General features: G+C 37.5%; 1 protein-coding gene across 38 annotated transcripts in view; it reads right to left on the bottom strand.

The window, feature by feature from the left end:
* The window catches only part of ZDBF2 (zinc finger DBF-type containing 2), a 50610-nt gene extending 31161 nt beyond the window's left edge, over window positions 1–19449 (bottom strand). For 4 of the 38 annotated variants that reach the window (XR_013519071.1, XM_008999305.5, XM_078328294.1 and 1 more), the window contains exons 1-4: window positions 19208–19449; window positions 14617–14669; window positions 13494–13572; window positions 12251–12359 (exon numbers count right to left, since the gene is read on the bottom strand). Coding sequence is in view for 36 of the 38 variants with exons in the window: in XM_008999305.5 (XP_008997553.4) it covers window positions 12251–12310 (60 nt within the window). In the remaining 2 variants the exon portion in view is untranslated. The other 34 variants (XR_013519072.1, XM_008999306.5, XM_078328296.1 and 31 more) reach the window with 26 other exon arrangements.
* Window positions 19450–19822: the final 373 nt, after the last annotated feature.

Genomic DNA, 19822 nt, shown 5'->3' with positions numbered 1-19822 from the left:
TAAATATCCAGTTAAAATTCAACCTCACTGAATAAAGAATATGTGGTACACATACATTGTGGAATACTACCCAGCCATAAAAAATGAGATCATGTCATTTGCAGCAACATGGATGCAGCTGGAGGCCATCATCCTAAGCAAATTTACACAGGAACAGAAAATCAAATACCGCATGTTTTCCCTTTTAAGTGGGAGCTAAACATGAGGTACATGTGGGCATAAAGATAGGAATAAAAGGCACTGGGGTTACTGGATCAGGGAAGACAGGGCAGGGGACAAGGGCTGAAAAACTACCTATCGGGTACTATGCTCACTACCTGGATGATGGGATCATTTGTACCCCAAACCTCAGCATCACACAATATACCCACATAACAAGCCTGCACATGTGCCATCTCCACTGAATCTAAAATAAAAGTTGAAATTACAAAAATAAATAATAAAATCCAACCCTGTCCTCTCATAAAAAGGCAATGTGAACAGAAAACTTCATTTACATCCCATAAAGTGTAGTTCCTTTAGATTTTTTGAATTGATGTATAACATACATAAAGTACACAAATCATATGCACACAGCTCAATCAACTATCACATGGTAAACACATTCTTACCATCCATGAAAAGTTGACAAGCACCCAGAAATCCCTGTAATGTCCATCCCAATCTAATATCCCTTCCCTTTTCCCCAAAAGTAAACTACTACTTAACTTTTAAGTACTATAGTTTTTAATTTTTCTGAAATGTATATAAATGGGGTCATACAATACGTATGCTTTTTCATTTAACTTATTTTACTCAATATTATATATGTGATATTCATCCATATTAGCTGAATTTGTTCATTTTCTTTTCTGCATATTTCATTGTATGAATATGCCATATTTATTTATTCATTCTACTCTTGATGGACATTTGCATTGTTTCTGGCTTTTGGCTATTACTAATAATGCTGTGAAGAACCTTCTTAAATGTCTTTTGGTGCCAATGTCCGTGCATTTTTGTTGAGTAATTAGGAGTGAAATTTCTGGGTCATAAAATTTGCATATGTTCAGCTTTAGTACTCATTACCAACCAGTCTTCCAAAGTGGCTGTACCAATTTATATTCCTACCAGCGATATTCCTACCTCCTTATCAACACTTAGTATTGTCAGTCTCTTTAATTTTAGCTATTGCACAGTTTTTTATGGTTATATCACTATGGTCTTACTCTGTAATTTTTGTGATAGCTTTCCCTATTTACTGGCCATCTGGATATCCTCTTTTATGTTGGGTCTGCTCAAGTCTCTCTGTTTTTCAAATGGATGTTCTGTCTCTTCCTATGGACTTGTAAAAATTCCTTATTTATTTTGAACACCAGTTCTTTGTTCAATTATATGTGTTTTGAGTACCATCTTCCTCTCTGCAGCTTTTCACTTTCTTAATCATCTTCCATTGTTTCTTAACTTTATTGCAGCCCAGTTTTTATCTTTTTTTGTCAGTCCTTTTTGTGGCCAGAAACCTCTCTTTACCATCAAAGTCATAAAGATTTTCTCCTGTTTCTAGAAGGTTTGCTATTTTGCCCACGACATTTACATCTACTTCTAACTGATTTTTATAGGCAGGGTGATTCGGCAATAAAGTTTCATTTTCCTCTCCATATGAATATTCCATTGACCCAGTATCATTTATTGAAGAAAGTCCTGTTCTCACTGCTCTACAGCGCCACCTTTGTGACAAATCAGACATCCATATATGTGTCTGTTTCTCAAGTTCCTGGCTTATTTCCATGGTCCTTCTAACTCTGCAGCAAGACTGTACTATTTTAAAGACTGTAGTTTCAAAAGTTTAGTATCTGGTAGAGGACATCTATTCACTTTGTTCTTAAGACTATCCTGGTTCTTCTGAGCCTCTTACTTTCCCACATTTATTTCTGGAATTGGTTTCTCATTAAAAAAAAAAAAAAAAAAAAAACACTTTTCTGAAGTTTTGATTGAATTACATTGGATAAATATAACAATCTAGGCAGAATTGACAGGTTTATGATATTGATTCTTCCAAAGCATGAACATGAAAATTTCTTTGAATTTTCATAGAAAAAATAATAATAGTTTTATTTCTTCTTATCCAATCTTTATTATTTTTATTTTTCTTTCCATATTTCCTTGACTAGGATCTCTGACAAAATATTAAAGACAGTTGTAATTCAAGTATCAAATCTATTTCCACTTAATATATTATTGATAGAGTTGTATTTGACTTTTTCAATCTGTTATTATTCTTGCCTATACAATTATCCCTTAAATATCTTACATTTTCTTAGGTTTATTCCCTAGAATTTGATGTTCTTTGATGCTATTGTAAATAACTGAATCTCATTTTCTGCATGGTATCCCTATATAAAAATACACTTCCTTTTTACATTGGTCTAACAACCTTTTTAAACTCACTTATTGATTCTGATGGTTTACCTAGCTATCTTTTGAGTTTTCATCTCCACAATCATGTTGTATATAAATAATAATAGTTTTATTTCTTCTTATCCAATCTTTATTATTTTTATTTATTTTTCTTTCCATATTTCCTTGACTAGGATCTCTGACAAAATATTGAATACAGTTGTAATTCAAGTATCAAATCTATTTCCACTTAATATATTATTGATAGAGTTGTATTTGACTTTTTCAATCTGTTATTATTCTTGCCTATACAATTATCCCTTTTCCTCTCCTTTCTTGTATTCTTGTAGAAAGGGTTTCATTATTTCAATTTTTCCCTTACTGTTAACTCTATAGTTGGTTATAGATTTTTTGTAGTCTATTTTGGTAAGAGATTACAATGAGCAACTCTTGAGTGTCAATGTCTAAAATGACTTGTTACTTTTATTCTCTTTATAAACAATGCAAAGTTCTCAGAAATTAACATCACTTACTCCCCTCCCAATTTATATGCCATTGTTGTTCATCCCACAAGACAGTATTCACTTAGATTGCCTACATATTTACCTTTCCACTGTTCTTCATTACTTCCTGTATCTGTGAGCTTCCATCGGGAATCATTTTCCTTCTGCCTGAAGAACTCCTTTTTAGTTTTTCCTTTAGTGAGAGTCTGCTGGTGACAAATTCCCTTAATTTTTATTTCCTGAAAATAGTTTTATTTCACCTTCCTTATTAAAAGATATACGTATTGAGTAGAGAATTCTAGGTGGCAGTTGTTTTGTTTCTTTTCGCTTCCATGTTTCTGTTAAAATACTTCACTAGATATGGGCCCCATATTACTTGACTGCTTTTATAGTTCTCCACAGCCTTGAAATCCAAGGCTGCAAACATCGTCAACAAATTATTAAGAGCAAACCAAGTCCAGCAACATATAAAAAGGATTCTACACCATGAACGAATGGGATTTATCCCCAAATGCAAGATTAGTTTAACATCTGAAAACCAATCAATCTAATTGCTATAGGTTGAACTGCATCCCTCCAAAAATTCACATGTTGAGGTTCTAACCCCTCATGTGACTGTATTTGGAGACAGGGCTTTTAGGAGGTAATTTAGCTTAAATGAAGTCATAAGGGCAGGGACCAAATTTAATAAGATTGTTGGCCTTATAAAATAGGAAGAGAAATCACCCTCTCTCTCTGCTACAGGAGGACACAGTGAGAAGGCCTGTCAGGTATCTGTCCGTAGCCTGTTAGGAACTGGGCCGCACAGCAGGAGGTGAGCCGCAGGCAAGGGAGTGTTACCACCTGAGCTCCACCTCCTGTCAGATCAGCAGCGGCACTAGATTCTCATAGGAGTGCAAACTCTATTGTGAACTGTGCATGCAAGGGATCTAAGTTGCACACTCCCTGTGAGAATCTAATGTTTGATGATTCAAATCCCAAAACACCCCTCCACCCCATCTGTGGCAAAATTGTCTTCCACAAAACCAGTCTCCGATGCCAAAAAAGGTTGAGGATTGCTAATTTAAGTTACCTAGTCTATGGTATTTTATTATGGCAGCCTGGGCTGATGAATACAGTAATATATCAATAGAGTAAAGAAAAAAAAATACTTATCTAATAGATGAAGAAAAGCATTGGACAAAAGCCTATACCCTTTCATGATTAAACACTTAGCAAATTAGGAATAGAAAGCTAAAACCCACAACTAACATCAAACTTATTGGTAAAAGACTGAACATTTTCTCCCAAGATCCAGAACAAAACAAGGATGTCCATCCTCACTACTTTAACACTGATCATGCTAGAAGTTCTTGCAAGAGCAAGAAAAAGAAATAATGGCATCCAGATGGGGGAAAAAAGTAGTAAAACTATTTGGAGACAAGATAATCTAGTACACAGAAAATCCTAAGGAATCTACAAAAAATTATTAGCACTAATAAACAAGGTGAGCAAGGTTGTATGATACAAGATCAATATTTAAAAATGTATCGAAGCTCTCCATTCACTCGCAATGAACAATCCAAAATGAACTTAAGAAAACAATTACAATAGCAACAAAAATAACAAAATGCTTGGGAATAAATTTAACATAAGAAGTGTAAAACTTGTACATTGAATATCACAAAACACTGTTGAAAGATTTTTAAAAAGCTCTACATAAATGTAAATACCCCTATTCATGGATTAGAAGATTTAATACTAAGATGGATATTCCCCATGAATCTAACTACAGATTCAATACAATCCCTATCAGAATTCCAGCTGTTTTTCTGCAGAAACTGACAGGGTGATCTTTAAATTCATATGGAAATACAAGGAACCAAGAATAGCCAAAACAATCTTGAAAAAGAGGAACCAAGTTGGAGGGCTCAAATGTCCTGATTTCAAATTTTACTACATAGCTACAATAATCAAGACTATGTGGCACTGGCACCAAGGCAGATACATAGATAAATAAAATGGAATTGAGGCCAGGCGCAGTGGCTCACGCCTGTAATCCCAGCACTTTGGGAGGCCAAGGCGGGTGGATCACGAGGTCAAAAGATCGAGACCATCCTGGCCAACATGATGAAACCCTGTCTCTACTTAAATACAAAAATTAGCTGGGCATGGTGGTGCACGCCTGTAGTCCCAACTACTCAGAAGGCTGAGGCAGGAGAATTGCTTGAACCCAGGAGGCAGAGGTTGCAGTGAGCCAAGATCCTGCCACTGCACTCCAGCCTGGCGCCTGGTGACACAGCGAGACTCTGTCTCAAAATAAAATAAAATGGAATTGAAAGCATAGAAGCAAACCTTATATTTATGGTCAACTGATTTTCAACAAGGATGTCAACTGAATGGGGAAAGGATAGTCTTCAACCAATGGTGCTGGGACTATTGGATATCACAAACAAAAAAATAAACTTGGGAAAAGATGGCCAGCACAATGAATGGACAACTATATTTTAATGAAAACAACTGAAGAAGGGCAACGGAGTGTATCAAAGGAGAAACAGAAACTAGGGTGAGCACAGAACTCAGAATGGCAACACAGAGAACAAAAGGGAATGCCAGGCCCCCACCACCGCATTCCCAACCGGGATCAGCTGGGAACCAGGAAGAACTTCTTCCTACAGCAAGGAGGCAAGCAAGAGAATCCCAACAGCCAGCCCCCATTAATATGTGGATACCTACAGACCCCACCCCTGTAGCCCATACCGTGCTCCCTAGGATCAAACCTCCAGAGCAACTATTTTTCCCTGAAGTCAGGCCAGTGCTGTGCCTGCCTTTCAGGGGTAGAATCTCAGTCCAGCTGACTCCCTGGACCCCAGCTTCTAGTACATGCCTGAAAGTTACAGGTCCGGGCTCTGTGGGCAACCTACATCTAACCGTACCTAAGAGCAAATCTGTACCCCAAGATCCAGGTGCAACAGTAGGTTCATAAGCCTATGAGCCTAGGACCCTGGTCCCACAGCTACTCCAAGCACCTGCACCTGGAACACAGTGCTACAAAAGCTGCTTTTAGGCCATGTCAGACCTAACACCAAGAGGGATTTACTCAGCTAAGTCTCCTCATTGTAATGAAAACAAGAACAGGTGGATCCCCAGAAGCCCTTGACATCTAGGACATTCACAAACTATGCTGTTGCCATCGCCACAATCTTCTACAGTGTAGGCTACTGTAGAAGCCTACACCATTGCTGATGGTGAACACAGCTAAAGAAAATGAATGAAGACTATATAGCAACAGAGTTGCTATCTAGCAACAGAGTAACCACACTCTCCCAACTAGCACACTAAACCCCAACTGCAAGTGAAAGTTATTCAATATAAAAGCCACTCCAGAGAGTATGGAAGAAGTGACTGTTCCACCAGATCCATAGACATCAATGCAGGGACATAAGAAACATTAAAAAAGAAAGTAAAGAAATATAAGACCACCAAAGGAACAAAACGTTCTCATTAAAAACCCCAATAAACACCCCAGAACTGAAAGTATAAAATAACAAAACCCAATGAAAAGAAAGCAACTAATTTCTGAAAAAAAATCAGAATGATCTTAAGGAAACTCAATGAGAGACAAGAAAATACACATAGACAATTCAACAAAATCAGAAAAACCATTCTCAATATAAACAAGAATTCAACAGAGATAAAAATCATGAAAAGAATGAAAAAGAAATCCTACAGCTGAAGAATTAAATGAACAAAATAAAAAAATACAATAGAGAGATTCAACAGCAGATTTGATAAAGTAGAAGAAAGAAATATTTCTATATCAGTCATTTGAAATTACCCAGTCACAGGCAAGAAGAGAGAAATAATGAAAAAGAGGTGAACAAAGCCTACAGGACTGAAGGGACACCACTGAGTGAACAAATATTTGTATTATGGGAATCCAGAGGGAAAGACAAGAAGGCACAGAAAACCTATTTAATGAGATAATAGCCAAAAACTCCCCAAGTATATGGACATCCAGATACGGGAAGCTCAAAGAATCCCAAATATATTTAACCCAAAAAGTTCCTTCTTGAGGCACATTATAAACTCTCAAAGGTCAAAGACCAAAGATGGAACACAAAAAACAACAAAAGCATCCAGTCACATATAAGGGAATCATCATTAGACTAACAGCAGATTTCTATGCAGAAATTTTACAGGCCACCAAAGAATGGGATGATATAGTGAAAGTGCTAAAACTACTCAAACAGCCAAACAATACTATACCCAGCAAAGCTATCCTTCAGACATGAGAGAAAAATCAAGTCTTTTCCAGAGAAACAAAAACTGAAGGAATTCATCACCACTAGACCAGCCTTACAAGAAATGTTCAAAGGAGTCCTACATCTGGTAAGCAAAAAAGATAATAGTCACTGTGGTGAAAACATGCAAAAATATAAAAACTCACTGGTAGAACAGATGTGCAAAGGAGAAAGAGAAAAGAATCAAAACCTACTTACTATAGAAAACCACCAAACTGCAATGATAAGAGAGAAAAAAAGAACAAAGCACATACAAAACAACTGGAAAGCAATTAACAAAATAACAGAACCAATTCCTTGCCTATCAATAATCATCTTGAGTTTAAATGAATTAAATCCCCCACTTAAAAGATTCAGTTGGGCTGAATCAATTTTTAAAATTATAACCTAACAATACACTGCCTACAAGAAACTAACTTCACCTGTAAAGACACATATTTTTATGTGGGGGGGGCGCGGCAGAGGGAACGGCTGTAGTCCCTGCTACTAAGAAGGCTGAGGCAGGAGGATCTCCTGAGCACAGAATTCAAGGCCAGTATGAACAACATGGTGAGACTCCTGCCTATTTTTTTTTAAGACACATATAGACTGAAAGCCAAGGGATGGAAAAAGACAGTCCATACACCAGAAACCAAAAGCAAGCAGGAGTAGCTCTATTTATAATAGATAAAACAGACTTTAAGTCAAAAACTGTGAAAAGAGACAAAGATCATCATATAATGATAAAGGGATCAACTTAGCAAGAAGATAAAACAACTATAAATATATATGTATTCAACACCAGAGCACCTAGATATAAATAAAGCAAATACTATTAGACTGGTTGAGGATTTGATTATCACTCTCAGAATTGGACAGATCTTCTAGATAGAAAGTCAACAAAGAAATACTGGATTTAAACTGTATTTTAGATCAAATGAGCCTACCAGATATTTACAGATTTCATCCATCAGCTACAGAATACACTTGTTTCATCAGTACATGTAACATTCTCCAGGATAGACCACATATCAGGCCACAAAGAGGTCTCAACAAATTTAAAAGAAGTGAAACTATATCAAGTATCTTTTCTGACTACAATGGCATAAAACAAAAAGTCAATAATAAGAGGAAATTCTGAAAATATACAGATATGAAACAAAGGCACTAGTACCATAAATTGGGAAAGGGACAGCTTCTTCAATAAATGAAGCCAAGAAAACTGGATATCTATATGCAGAAAAGTGGAACTAGGCCCCTATCTCTCACCACATACAAAAATCAACTCAAAATGTATTAAAAACATATATGTAAGCCCCAAACTATGAAACTACCAGAAGAAAACACAGGGGAAATGCTTTGGGACAGTGGTCTAGGCAAAGATCCTGTGGAAAAGACCTCAAAAGCACAGGGAACAAAGCAAAAATAGACAAACTGGATAATATCAAACTCATAAGCTTCTACACAGCAAAGGACAATTAACAGAGTGAACAGACAACCTAAAGAATGGGAGAAAATATTTGCAAACCATTCATCCAAATAATGATTAATATCTGGAATATGGGATACTCAAACAACTCAATGACAACAAAAGGAAAAATCCAATTTAAAAATGGGCAAATGAGCTGAAAAGATATCTTTCAAAAAGTCATATAAATGGCCCACAGGTATATTAAAAAACGCTCAACATCCCTAATCATTAAGCAAGTGTAAATCAAACCTCAGTGAGATATCATCTCACTTCAATTAGAATAGCTATTATCAAAAAGACAAAAAATGACATGCTGGCAAGGATGCAGAGAAGGGAATTCTTACACATCATTGGTGGGAATACAAATTATTATAGTCATTATGGAAAAAGAGTTCTCAAATAACTAAAAATGTAACTACCATGTGATCCAGCAATGCCACTAACTAGGTATTTATCCAAAGGAAAAGAAACCAATAAAGAGATATCTGCACCCTCATGTTTATTATTACAGCACTGTTATAATAGCTAATATATGGAATCAATCTAAGTGTCCATCAACAAAGAAAAAAGGGGCAGGTGTGGTGGCTCATGCCTGTAATCCCAACACCCTGGGAGGTCAAGGTGGCAAATCACCTGAGGTCAGGAGTTCAAGACCAGCCTGGTCAACATGGTGAAACTCCATCTCTAATAAAAATACAAAAATTAGCCAAGTATGTTGGTGCACTCCTGTAATCCTAGCTACTCGGGAAGCTAAGGCAGGTTAATCACTTGAACGCACGAGGTAAAGGTTGCACTGAGCCAAGATCATGCCACTGCACTCCAGCCTGGGCAACAGAGCAAGATTCTATCTCACACACACACACAAAAGGAAGTGTGGTAAATATACACAGTGGAATACTATTCAGCCATAAAAAAAGAAAATCCTTTCATCGAAGTTGTGCTCATAAAAGTAGAGAATAGAATAGTAATTACTAGAAGCTGGGAAGAAGTCAGGGGAGAGAAATTGGGAAAGGATAATTAATGAATGCAAAATTACAGCTAGATAGGAGGAATACGTTCTAGTGTCCTAGATAGCACTGTAGGATGACTATAGTTGACAACAATTGATTATAAATTTCCAAACAGTTAGAAGAGAGGATTCTAAATGTTTCCAACCCAAAGAAATGATAAATGTTTGAGGTGATGAGTATGCAAATCACTAATTTGGTTATTGTGCAAATTATCAATTTGGTTATTATGCATTATATACATGTATCAAAATATCACACTGTACTGTTTAATTACAGCAAAAAATAAAGTAAACAAATCAATATAAATACATATATATATACAAATCCAATATGAGTAACATAGGGAGAGCTCTGATAAGCATAAATCTTAACAGGATTTCTAGGAAATAGTTAATTTTACAGACTCAAAAAAATAAAAGTATACCCCTTTCTCAGACCCTATACAAAACTGAACTCAAAACAGATAAAAGGCCTAAATGTATGAGTAACTATAAAACTCTTAGAAGAAAACATAAGCATAAATCTTTGACCCTGAGATTAGGCAGCCCTTTTGACACCAAAAACCATAAGCAAAACATAGCAAAATTTAAAACTTTTGTACATCAAAACATACCATCAAGAAAGTAAAAAGAAGGCCAGGTGTGGTGGCTCACACCTATAATTCCAAAACTTTCAGAGGCCAAAGCAGGAGAATTGCTTGGGTCCAAGAGTTTGAGACCAACCTGGGAAACATCGTGAAAAATAAATAAAATATTAGCTGGGTATGGTGGTGCATGCCAGTAGTCCCAGCTACTTGGAAGGCTGAGGCAGAAGAACTGCTTGAGCCCAAAAGGCCAAGGCTACAGTGTGCCATAATTGCACCACTGCCCTCCAGCCTGAGCAACAATGCAAGACCTTGTCTCAAAAAAAAAAAAAAAGAGTAAGTAATAAGACAATCCACAAAATAGAGAAAGTATTTGTAAATCATATGTCTGATAAAGGTCAAGTATCCAAAATATATAAAGACTTCTACAGCTGAACAGTAAAAAGAAAACACAATTGAAAATAGGAAAAGACATACAAATGGCCAGCGAACACATGAAAAGACATTATATGTCATTAACAAAACCAAAATGAGATACTATTTCACACCCACTAAAATGGCTATAACAATAACAAAAAAAAGAAAAAAAAACAGACAATAACAAGTGCTGACAAGAATGTGGAGAAACTGGAACTCTATACATTGCTGGTGGCAAGGTACAGCCACTTTAACAAATGATGAGGCAGGCACCCTCTCAAAAAAGTTAAACACAGTTACCACATGGCCCAAAAATGCCACTCTACATGTAAACCTAAGAAAAGTGAAAGCATATGTCCACGCAAAAAACTTGTAGACTTCTGTTCATAGCAGCACTATTCATAACAGTCAAAAAGTGAAAACAATCCAAATATCCATAAATTGCTCAATGAAGAAACAAAATGTGATATATCCATATAATGGAACATTGTCAGCCATAAAAAGGAATGAGGTAGTAACGCATGTTACAGCATGGATGAACAGTGACAACATTACACTAAATTAAAGAAGCCTGACACAAAAGGCCACACAATGTTTGATTCTATTTACACATAATATTCAGAATAAGCAAATCTATACAGATAGGAATAGATTAGTGGTTGCCAGGTGCTGGTGACAGAAGGGAGGAGTGAGTTACTGCTCAATGGGTGCAGTTTCCTTTTAGGGTAATGAAAATGTTCTGGAATTAGACAGTGGTTGTACCACTTTGTGAACATCCTGAAACATCACTGAATTACACACTTTAAAGGGTCAAGTTTATGGTGTATGAGTTATATCACAATAACAAAATTTTTAAATCTCTATACCAACTATGTTTTCCTCAGCAGCCAGAATGAACCTTTTAAAACACAAAGTAGATTATTTCACCCCTATGCTCAGAACTTTGAAATGCTCTCCCATCTCACTTGAAATAAAATTCAAGGTCCTTACCTAAGCCTGCAATGTCTTAAAGAATCAACTTTTCTGATTTGGGTAATAGATACACTAGAAGCCTAATCCCGACCAGTTTGCAATATACCCATGTAGCCAACAAGCCTATATACACCCTGCATCTAAAATATAGAATTCTTTGCCTATTACTTATCACCTACCTTCCAACATCCATGCAGCCACCAGCCTCCTGGCTGTTTGTTAGTGTGCCAACCACGCAGCAGCCTCAGGGTCTGTGTCTCTTCCTTCTACCTAGAAACTCTTTCCCCAGATAAATGCAAACCTGAAACCTGAACTCCAAATCTCTACTCATGTCACTTCCTTAAAAAGGCCTTACCTGGCTACCCTACCTCTTCCCTATTTTGTTTTCCTCAGAACATTTATAATAATCTCACTTATTATGTACTAAATTTACATACTATTTATCTTCTGTCTTACTACACTAGAGTATAAGCTTCCTGAGAAAAAAGGCTTGTTTTTGTTCATGGTCATATCCCTAGAACTTTACACAGTATCTGCCAACTAACTGATTCCCAACACAATCTGTTCAATAAATAAATAAACAAATTTAATAAAATGTCAGAGAAAGTCACAACTAGGTCCTTTGAGATATTATCATATTAATAGAAACCTCTCACCTGTTCCAGGTTATTATATGGCACACGGCAATAACTGCAATATCCTTGTCTTTTCTGCATCTTGAATAAATAACTGAAGTCAGACGGCTACAGTCTTTCAATACTCAAACTGAAAAAAAGAAAAATGTCCAAAATCATAATAATTCCTTACTCTTATGAGGAAAATGGCTATCATAATTAGCAGAAAACAGAAATTCACTCTTGGGTCCTATCTGCTCCTACTTCTAAGAATTAGGAAAATATATGAGGTTGCCATGAGCCATTGAATAAATAAGTGAGCCTGAAGCAGAAACAAGAACTATACAGCTTATGAAAGAACAGATTGTTGCCAATATTTGAAGACTAAATGACTAAATATTTAGTTTTTTAGATTAGTTTTTCTAATCACTTATTAGAGATATTAGATATTGATTCAGTAACAAAGATTACAATATTCAATTTGCGAAGATCAATTACTTCTAAGTTATTGTTATGGTATATTTACTATACTCTAATGGAGCTCATTAATTTTCCCATCATGTTTCCATATAAAATCCCAGATTATGTGACGACGTCTCATTCTCTGTCATCATGAGAGTAAAGGCCCCACATGGCATTTTCTGCTCAGCTCACAGAGGCAGATTTTTTAATAATCTATCCAACACAGTAGCTAAAGATCGGAACAACTAATTTAGCCTCTGAAACACAAAACATTTTTCTTCTGCCAATTATATATGCCAGATAAATATGAAGGATTTTTTTCCTACTAGTGTTTGAGATTTCTCTACAAATAAATCGTTTTCCAGTTTCCGCTCACCTAAAAGCATAATCCTTCAACATTACAGACTGCATGGTTCCCAAACCAGGCTGAATACCCAAAATTTTAGTAGAGCTGAGGTGAGCCTAGGATTCAGAATTTTCAAAATTCCCCTGGTAATTTTCATGCTCAGCCAATGTATGAATTGACACAATGTACATATAATTTATGATGATTTTAAGTAAAAAATTTAATGCAGTTTATTTGCTGCTTTGTTAAGCTGAAAATAGAATTGCAAATAATTTTGTATTTCAAATAGTTAAAGCATTCTCAGCTGCTGGAAGATATATAACAATCATTCTATAATGTATTATGAATATTTCTGCAATGGGAAAAATTTAATCATTAAAATCAATAACTGAAACATGAAATCACAGCCTTAAAACCAATAAGATGATGGAAAAAAAGGCTTCATTAAGTCAAAATGCTAGCATAACATTTACTTACCTATTACTTTTTATTATGAGAAATACTGATTTTCCGACTTCTCACATTTATGGAGAAAATTAATCAATTAAACCAGCCTCTGACACAAAAAATATATAAGACATTACTTACTTAAAATTTAGTCTTTTTTCCACTAATTCACTTATTAACCTACAGCAATAAAACAGAACAAAGTTTTTTAAGTTGTACTTACACATAAGGCAAATTTCAAGCTAAGAGAACCTAGAGCTTAAATGTAAACTTTTAAAAATCCTAAAATAACAAACTTTGGGGGAATTTACTGAAAATATGATTAAAACATTCATTGACTAAAGTACAAAAGTAAAGCATTAGTCCAATATCACATACACACAAAATTTAAGTACTTAAATATTTTTAAATCTTTAATCCTATGGACCTTAACTCCTGTGGCATTATCACCTGTCACTCCCGTCATCTGTCATCTCTAGTGCCACACTGAGTTGCAATGAACCAGAAGCATGTGTTGGCATTTTTAAAAATTAACATGCGAGGACCTCATCAGAAACTTACCAAATCAAATCCCAGGGATTGAGGGAACCCAGGACACACATTATGAAGTAAATTTAAAATGCTCAAGGGGGCAGGGCACGGTGGCTCATGCCTGTAATCCCAGCACTTTGGGTGGCCGAGGGAAGTGGATCACCAGAGGTTAGGAGTTCGAGACCAGCCTGGCCAACATGGTGAAATCCTGTCTCTACTAAAAATACAAAAATTAGCTGGGTGTGGTAGCAGATGCCTATAGTTCCAGCTACTCGGGAGGCTGACACAAGAGAATCATTTGAACCCAGGAGATGGGGGTTACAGTGTGCCGAGATCAAACCAGTGCACCCCAGCCTGGGCAAAAGAGTTGGGGCGTTGTCTCAAAAAATAATAATAATAATATAATAAAATATAATAAAATAAAATGCTCAAGGTGATTCTGCTATAAGTCAACTCAATAACATAAGTCATCATTTTTTATAAAGTAATAAACTTACCTATTAAAGAGATCACTTTTTTAGGGTCTGGAATTATATTACTTTGGATGCCTAAATAGGTCTTTTTATACAAACTCTGAATTCTACCAGAACCCAATATTTTTATAAAGTAACAAATTATTTACCTGGAGCAGAAAAGGTCAAGTATTTAATCAGCTGTATTAGTTCTGGCAAATATCTGTAAATTAAAATAAAATCATTTTTTAAAAGAGTTAGGTTCCATAAGTATCTACCACAGACCAAATAAGTATACCAGGATATATTTTGAAAAGGGACATGTTTCCAATAATATAAGAAAAAATATTAACTTTTGAACCCAAAGCACTTTACATACTACAACTCACTGAACCTCACACATGACCTCCTAAAGTTCTGATGCAGTAACTGTGATGGCCCATCTAACCCACCATCAAACACTGAAGGTCCCTGCGTTCCTGGAACAGTAGCTGTAAAAGAATAGAAGGCGCAATTGTGCTTCTGGTAAGTAAGGTTAAGAACAAAAATGCTGTCAAACCGAAACAAAATTAGCTTCATGAGAAACTTCCAGAGGCTCAGGTATCACATTAGTTTTAATGAAAAATACTGTCAATTCTTTTATCACCTATCTCTATCAATACACTATTAAGCAGAAGCATGTTTTTTATTCCTCCGTATTGTTGTGGGCAAAATACTGCTCCTTATCCAGGATCACTGGTTAAGAAAAATTTCCAACACTTGGGCTCAAAAGAGCCAGTGACACCACAGTATAATCAAAGAATAACTAGTAAGCACCCACCCTGCGCAGAGTTCCATGCTAGAAACTTTAAGAGACAAAGATGAGACAAGTTTTCCTGCCCTCAAAAAATTTAAAATGAAATTGGGAAATTAGAGCCAAAGAATGAGGTGCTGCCTAAGAAATGCCTCAGTAAAAATGAGAACTGCTAATGAGTTCAACTGCAAAACTCAGTTTTAGCTAGAGTGGCCAGGGATGCCACTGTGGGTATGGTTTTTTAACCAGATACTGAAAAATGGGTAGGAATTACTCACTCAAAGGCTGGGAAATGATAGTCCAATTAACAAACAAGCCAGGGTACAAAAGCAAGAAAATTAACAAACTCAGCAAATCTAAGGTTGCACTTGAGAATTTTTTTTCAATATTTTATTTTTTATTAACAAATACTTTTACGTATTCATGGGGCAAAAAACTACAGAAAGTGGATTGGATTTTGACCTGTTAGTATTCAAAAGCAAACTGAAGAATTTAGACTGTGCCTTTAGGCACGGTGGAAGTTTTTTTGTAAAGAGGTATACTCTAGAGTGGTTTAAGAAAATTCTGAAACAATGATACTCTTCTACTCAAAGGAGCTTTTCAAAGGGTAAGGAAAGTAACTATTAACTACTCTGCACCATTTCCGAAATGCCGGAGAATTAGTTAATGCCGGAAATCTCCAAGCTAAGAGTCAGCATCCCTTAAAGCACAGTCATGTATGTTTACAAAATACGAAAACACACATTTTTCTTTAAAAAATGATTTTATTTTTACTACAAAAGTAAAACATTTATAATAGTACAATTATAAAGAGCATAAAAATCAGCTATAATACTACCACCCACCATTAACCTGTGTTATAGTCTTCTTTATTCTAAACATATTTTTACAAAAATGGGATGGTATAGAACATTCTATTCTATAGCCACCATCTCTCACTGAACCACATATAATGAGCACCTTTATATGCCATTATAAAATGCTATTATAAAATAGAAGAAAATAAATTAAACTAAAATAGAATGATTTTAATACTAATGATTGCATAGTATTTCATCATGTCAGTGTAAGATAAAAGCCCTGACAAGAACCAGTAGTTGGTGAGTTAACCTGAAAGTCAACCAGCAAGATAATTTAAATACACACATAATCTTAATATTTAACTTAAAACATATAAATGTATATATGTTTAAGGTCAAGTCGGGCTTTTTTGTTTCATTGGTATTTTTAGTATGGGTGTTGCTGCTTTTATTGGGGGACAGGTTAGCTAAAGTCTCAAGACACGTCTTTTAATAAACTATATTGTAATTCACCCCTGAGTTTCCATTTTTGTTCCTCTAAAGGAGAACAAAAATCTGAAGGCAGTTTCAAATCTGAGAGCAGAATTATGATCAATGTTAAACATTTTTCCCCAATCTTTCACAGTTGTCATACCCACTTAAGTATGTTTGCAAATATAGCCTTTTTATGAATCTGAAGCATAATATTTATTTTTCCTAAAAATAATAATGCTATTTTTAAAATGACTATGTTCACCTTCTTATTTTATTCGTTTAGGTGACATTTAAAATTGCACAAACCTATCCCGGGGAGTGAACAGAGATTTCTGAGCTACCCAGATGACTTTAGCAGAAATGAGGAATGCGACTGAAATGTCATAGCAGAAATGTCTCAAAATAAAAAGAAAACAGCATTTTGTTGTTGTTGTTGTTGTTAAGAAATATTTCTTGCACACCTGAGATCTGCACCAGCTGCAGAGGTAAACATCGGTAAAAAAAATTTTCTGAAATGACTTTGGGGTTGTCGTGTATTTCTCAAACTGAGTGTGGCACTGTAGTAACAACTAACAAAACCCACAATCCTCATAAAACAGATTTTTCAAGTACCTGACAAAAGACACATCAACTTAATTTAAAAAAACATATGGAAAGACAATAGAAAGGCATTTGGTTTTCTGAATAAGACAGTCTAAATTTTCCAGCAATAGGGAAACAACTGAGAAACAATGACAAAACAATGGCCGAATGACAAAAAAGACCACACCAATTCAGTATCAGTTCCTCCACACAACACTACTGATTTTCAATTTTCCACTTTTTTCAATTATCCACGCTATGCTGGCTTTCCTCTGGTGACAAGCATTATCCTAGACATCTCTATTCAGTCTTAGTAAAATAATAATAGCTAATACTTAGTACTTAATCTGAGCCAGGATCTCTGTCAACAGATTCCTGTGCATTATCTCATCTAAAAACCAAAACAGCTTTATAACGTAGCTGCCATGATTAATTCCCATTTAGCAAATCAGGGAACTAAGGTTAAGATAAAAGAGATACCCCTGAGCAGGTCTCACACCAATAACCAGCATTAACTGAGTTGTGACCACTGGTCAATTTGAGCAATTTATGCTATAATCTCTTAACGACTTCGACACCACTTCTCTGTATTTTCAGGAATACTGCTTGTTTGAATGTTAGGTGAAAACAAATCATTAGGACTCTTATTTGCTGCATTCAACATCACTATTCCAAATTTTAAAACCTAATGTTTAATTGCATCATTGCTCATCTGAGTGCTGACAATACCTTGCGTTAGTGACTTCCAAGATTATTTAACACGACACACAGTAACCAATACACTCTGAATTACAACCGAGCACACACGCACAGGTACACACGCACAGTCAAAACATTTTTCACAAAACAACACTCTCTTTACATGTAAAGCATTCTGATATTTTCTATGCGATCTTATTTAATTTTTTAGATTTTTAATGCTAGTCATGACCCACTAAATTAATTTCACAATTTACGCACAGGCTGAAAAAATGCAGTTTGAAGACACACTGCCTGCAATTATGATGACATATTTTCTAAACAATATTTTCTAGAAACCAGTTGTTACTGGTTTCTGAATTCAGCTTATTTCTTTCTATCCAAATCACTGGCCACTGCAGTGATACTTGTTTCAACTCTCTAACGAGTTGCTTTCTTGCCTTCTACGCTTTGGGTTCAAACGATATAGAAAAGATCTTCCATGCATTAAGTGAAAAAAGCAGACAAATAAACGACCCTTATGTGACACACGCATGTATGTTTGTGTATTAATTAAAGAGAAGGGAAAGATATCCCCAAAATTGTGAGCAGATTCTCTCGAGGATGAAATCGCCACAGGCTGTCTCCGCCGTCCCTCCCCCTCCCCACACACAGCAAATTGCTGTAAAAAAGAAAAACAAAAACAAGCTATTTCCTTTAGATTGGGGGGGTGGCGTTTTGGTCCCCTGAGAACCAGTATCTTGTTATGCATCTCTTCCACGAGCTACCCAGAATCAAAGCGTGGGATCATCGCAGGAGCTAGAAACGGCCTTCTTAGGAGCAAGTAAAAACGATGGCGTAACAAGACCAGATTTACACAACTGTTGCACGGCAGTAGTAAAACGATCATTGACACAAAAAAATCACACGTTTCCAAATAAACTAGCATCGCCAGCGGCTGGGAAAGGCCTAGGTCTGGGGCCAGCTGGACCCAACGCAGGGCACTGGGGGAAAGGGGTGTGTAGACAGGTGGCTCGGGATCTCGGCCCCACAGGTGCCCAGGCAAGACTCCGCGGGTTTCCGGCCCTCAATCCGACCCCGCAGGCTTCCTCCTCCCCAAGCCCGGGCCCGAGGCCTCGTCCGCCGGCCCCTCGGACCCAGGGCCCCGACCGAAGCGCAATGCAGCCCGCGCCCCACCTCCTCCCCTCGACCCACCACCTCGATCCCGGCCTGGAGCCGCCGAACCCTCTCACTCAGCAGGGGCAGAAAGGGACGCGGGATGAGGGGAAGCCGAGGACCTGCGAAGCGGCCGCGGGAGCCCGGCGAGCCGTTCTGGCGTCCCCCGGGAGAAAGAAGGCGCCCCGGGCGCCCGGCGAGCAGGCCCCGCCCGCGGGCGTCGCCCCGGCCGCGCCCCGCCCCCGCCGCGGCACTCACCTCCGCGGAGGCCGCCCGGATTCCTTCCGGGCCGCGGTAGAGACCGAGGACCGCGCCGGGCACTCTCCGTTCCGATTCCGGTTCCGTGGCGCCTCCCGAACCCCAGGCCGTCCGAGCGCCGCGGCCCCGCTGCCCGCAGAGCCAAAAATAGGCGCCTTCGGTCCCTGCGGCCGGGAGGGAGAAGCTGGGCGGGAGCGCGTCTCGCAGGACGCTCGCCCCGACTCGCGACTGGACTCACGCATGCATCCAAGGCAACGTGGCGTTGCAACCCTGATGGAGGTTTGACGTCAGGGAAGGTGCGAAAACCGGACCCCTTCTGACGCAGGAGCGGCGGGTCCGCCCCCTGCCCGCCCACCCCCTCGCTCTCCCACCCCGGCGGAGGAGCCCCTTCCTCCTCTCAGGAGCTCTTAAAGCGGACACTTCCTCCTTGGTCAGGGCCCCACTCCGAAGCTCGGGAAATCCATCACGATCCAAAGAAAAGGACTAGACTCATAGCACAGTTAGAGACCAAGGTTTTAGCGTTTGAGGGTCCAAATAAAAACTGCTTGCCAATTCAAAGCAACATACGAATGTAGAAAAAAAACGGGGCTAAGAGAGCTAGTCGTTTTTGCTGTT

The sequence above is a fragment of the Callithrix jacchus genome, chromosome 6 (assembly GCF_049354715.1).
Source record: "Callithrix jacchus isolate 240 chromosome 6, calJac240_pri, whole genome shotgun sequence".
NCBI lineage: Eukaryota > Metazoa > Chordata > Mammalia > Primates > Cebidae > Callithrix > Callithrix jacchus.
Note: the sequence above shows the minus strand (reverse complement) of the source record. Positions and strands in the feature narration are given on the sequence as shown.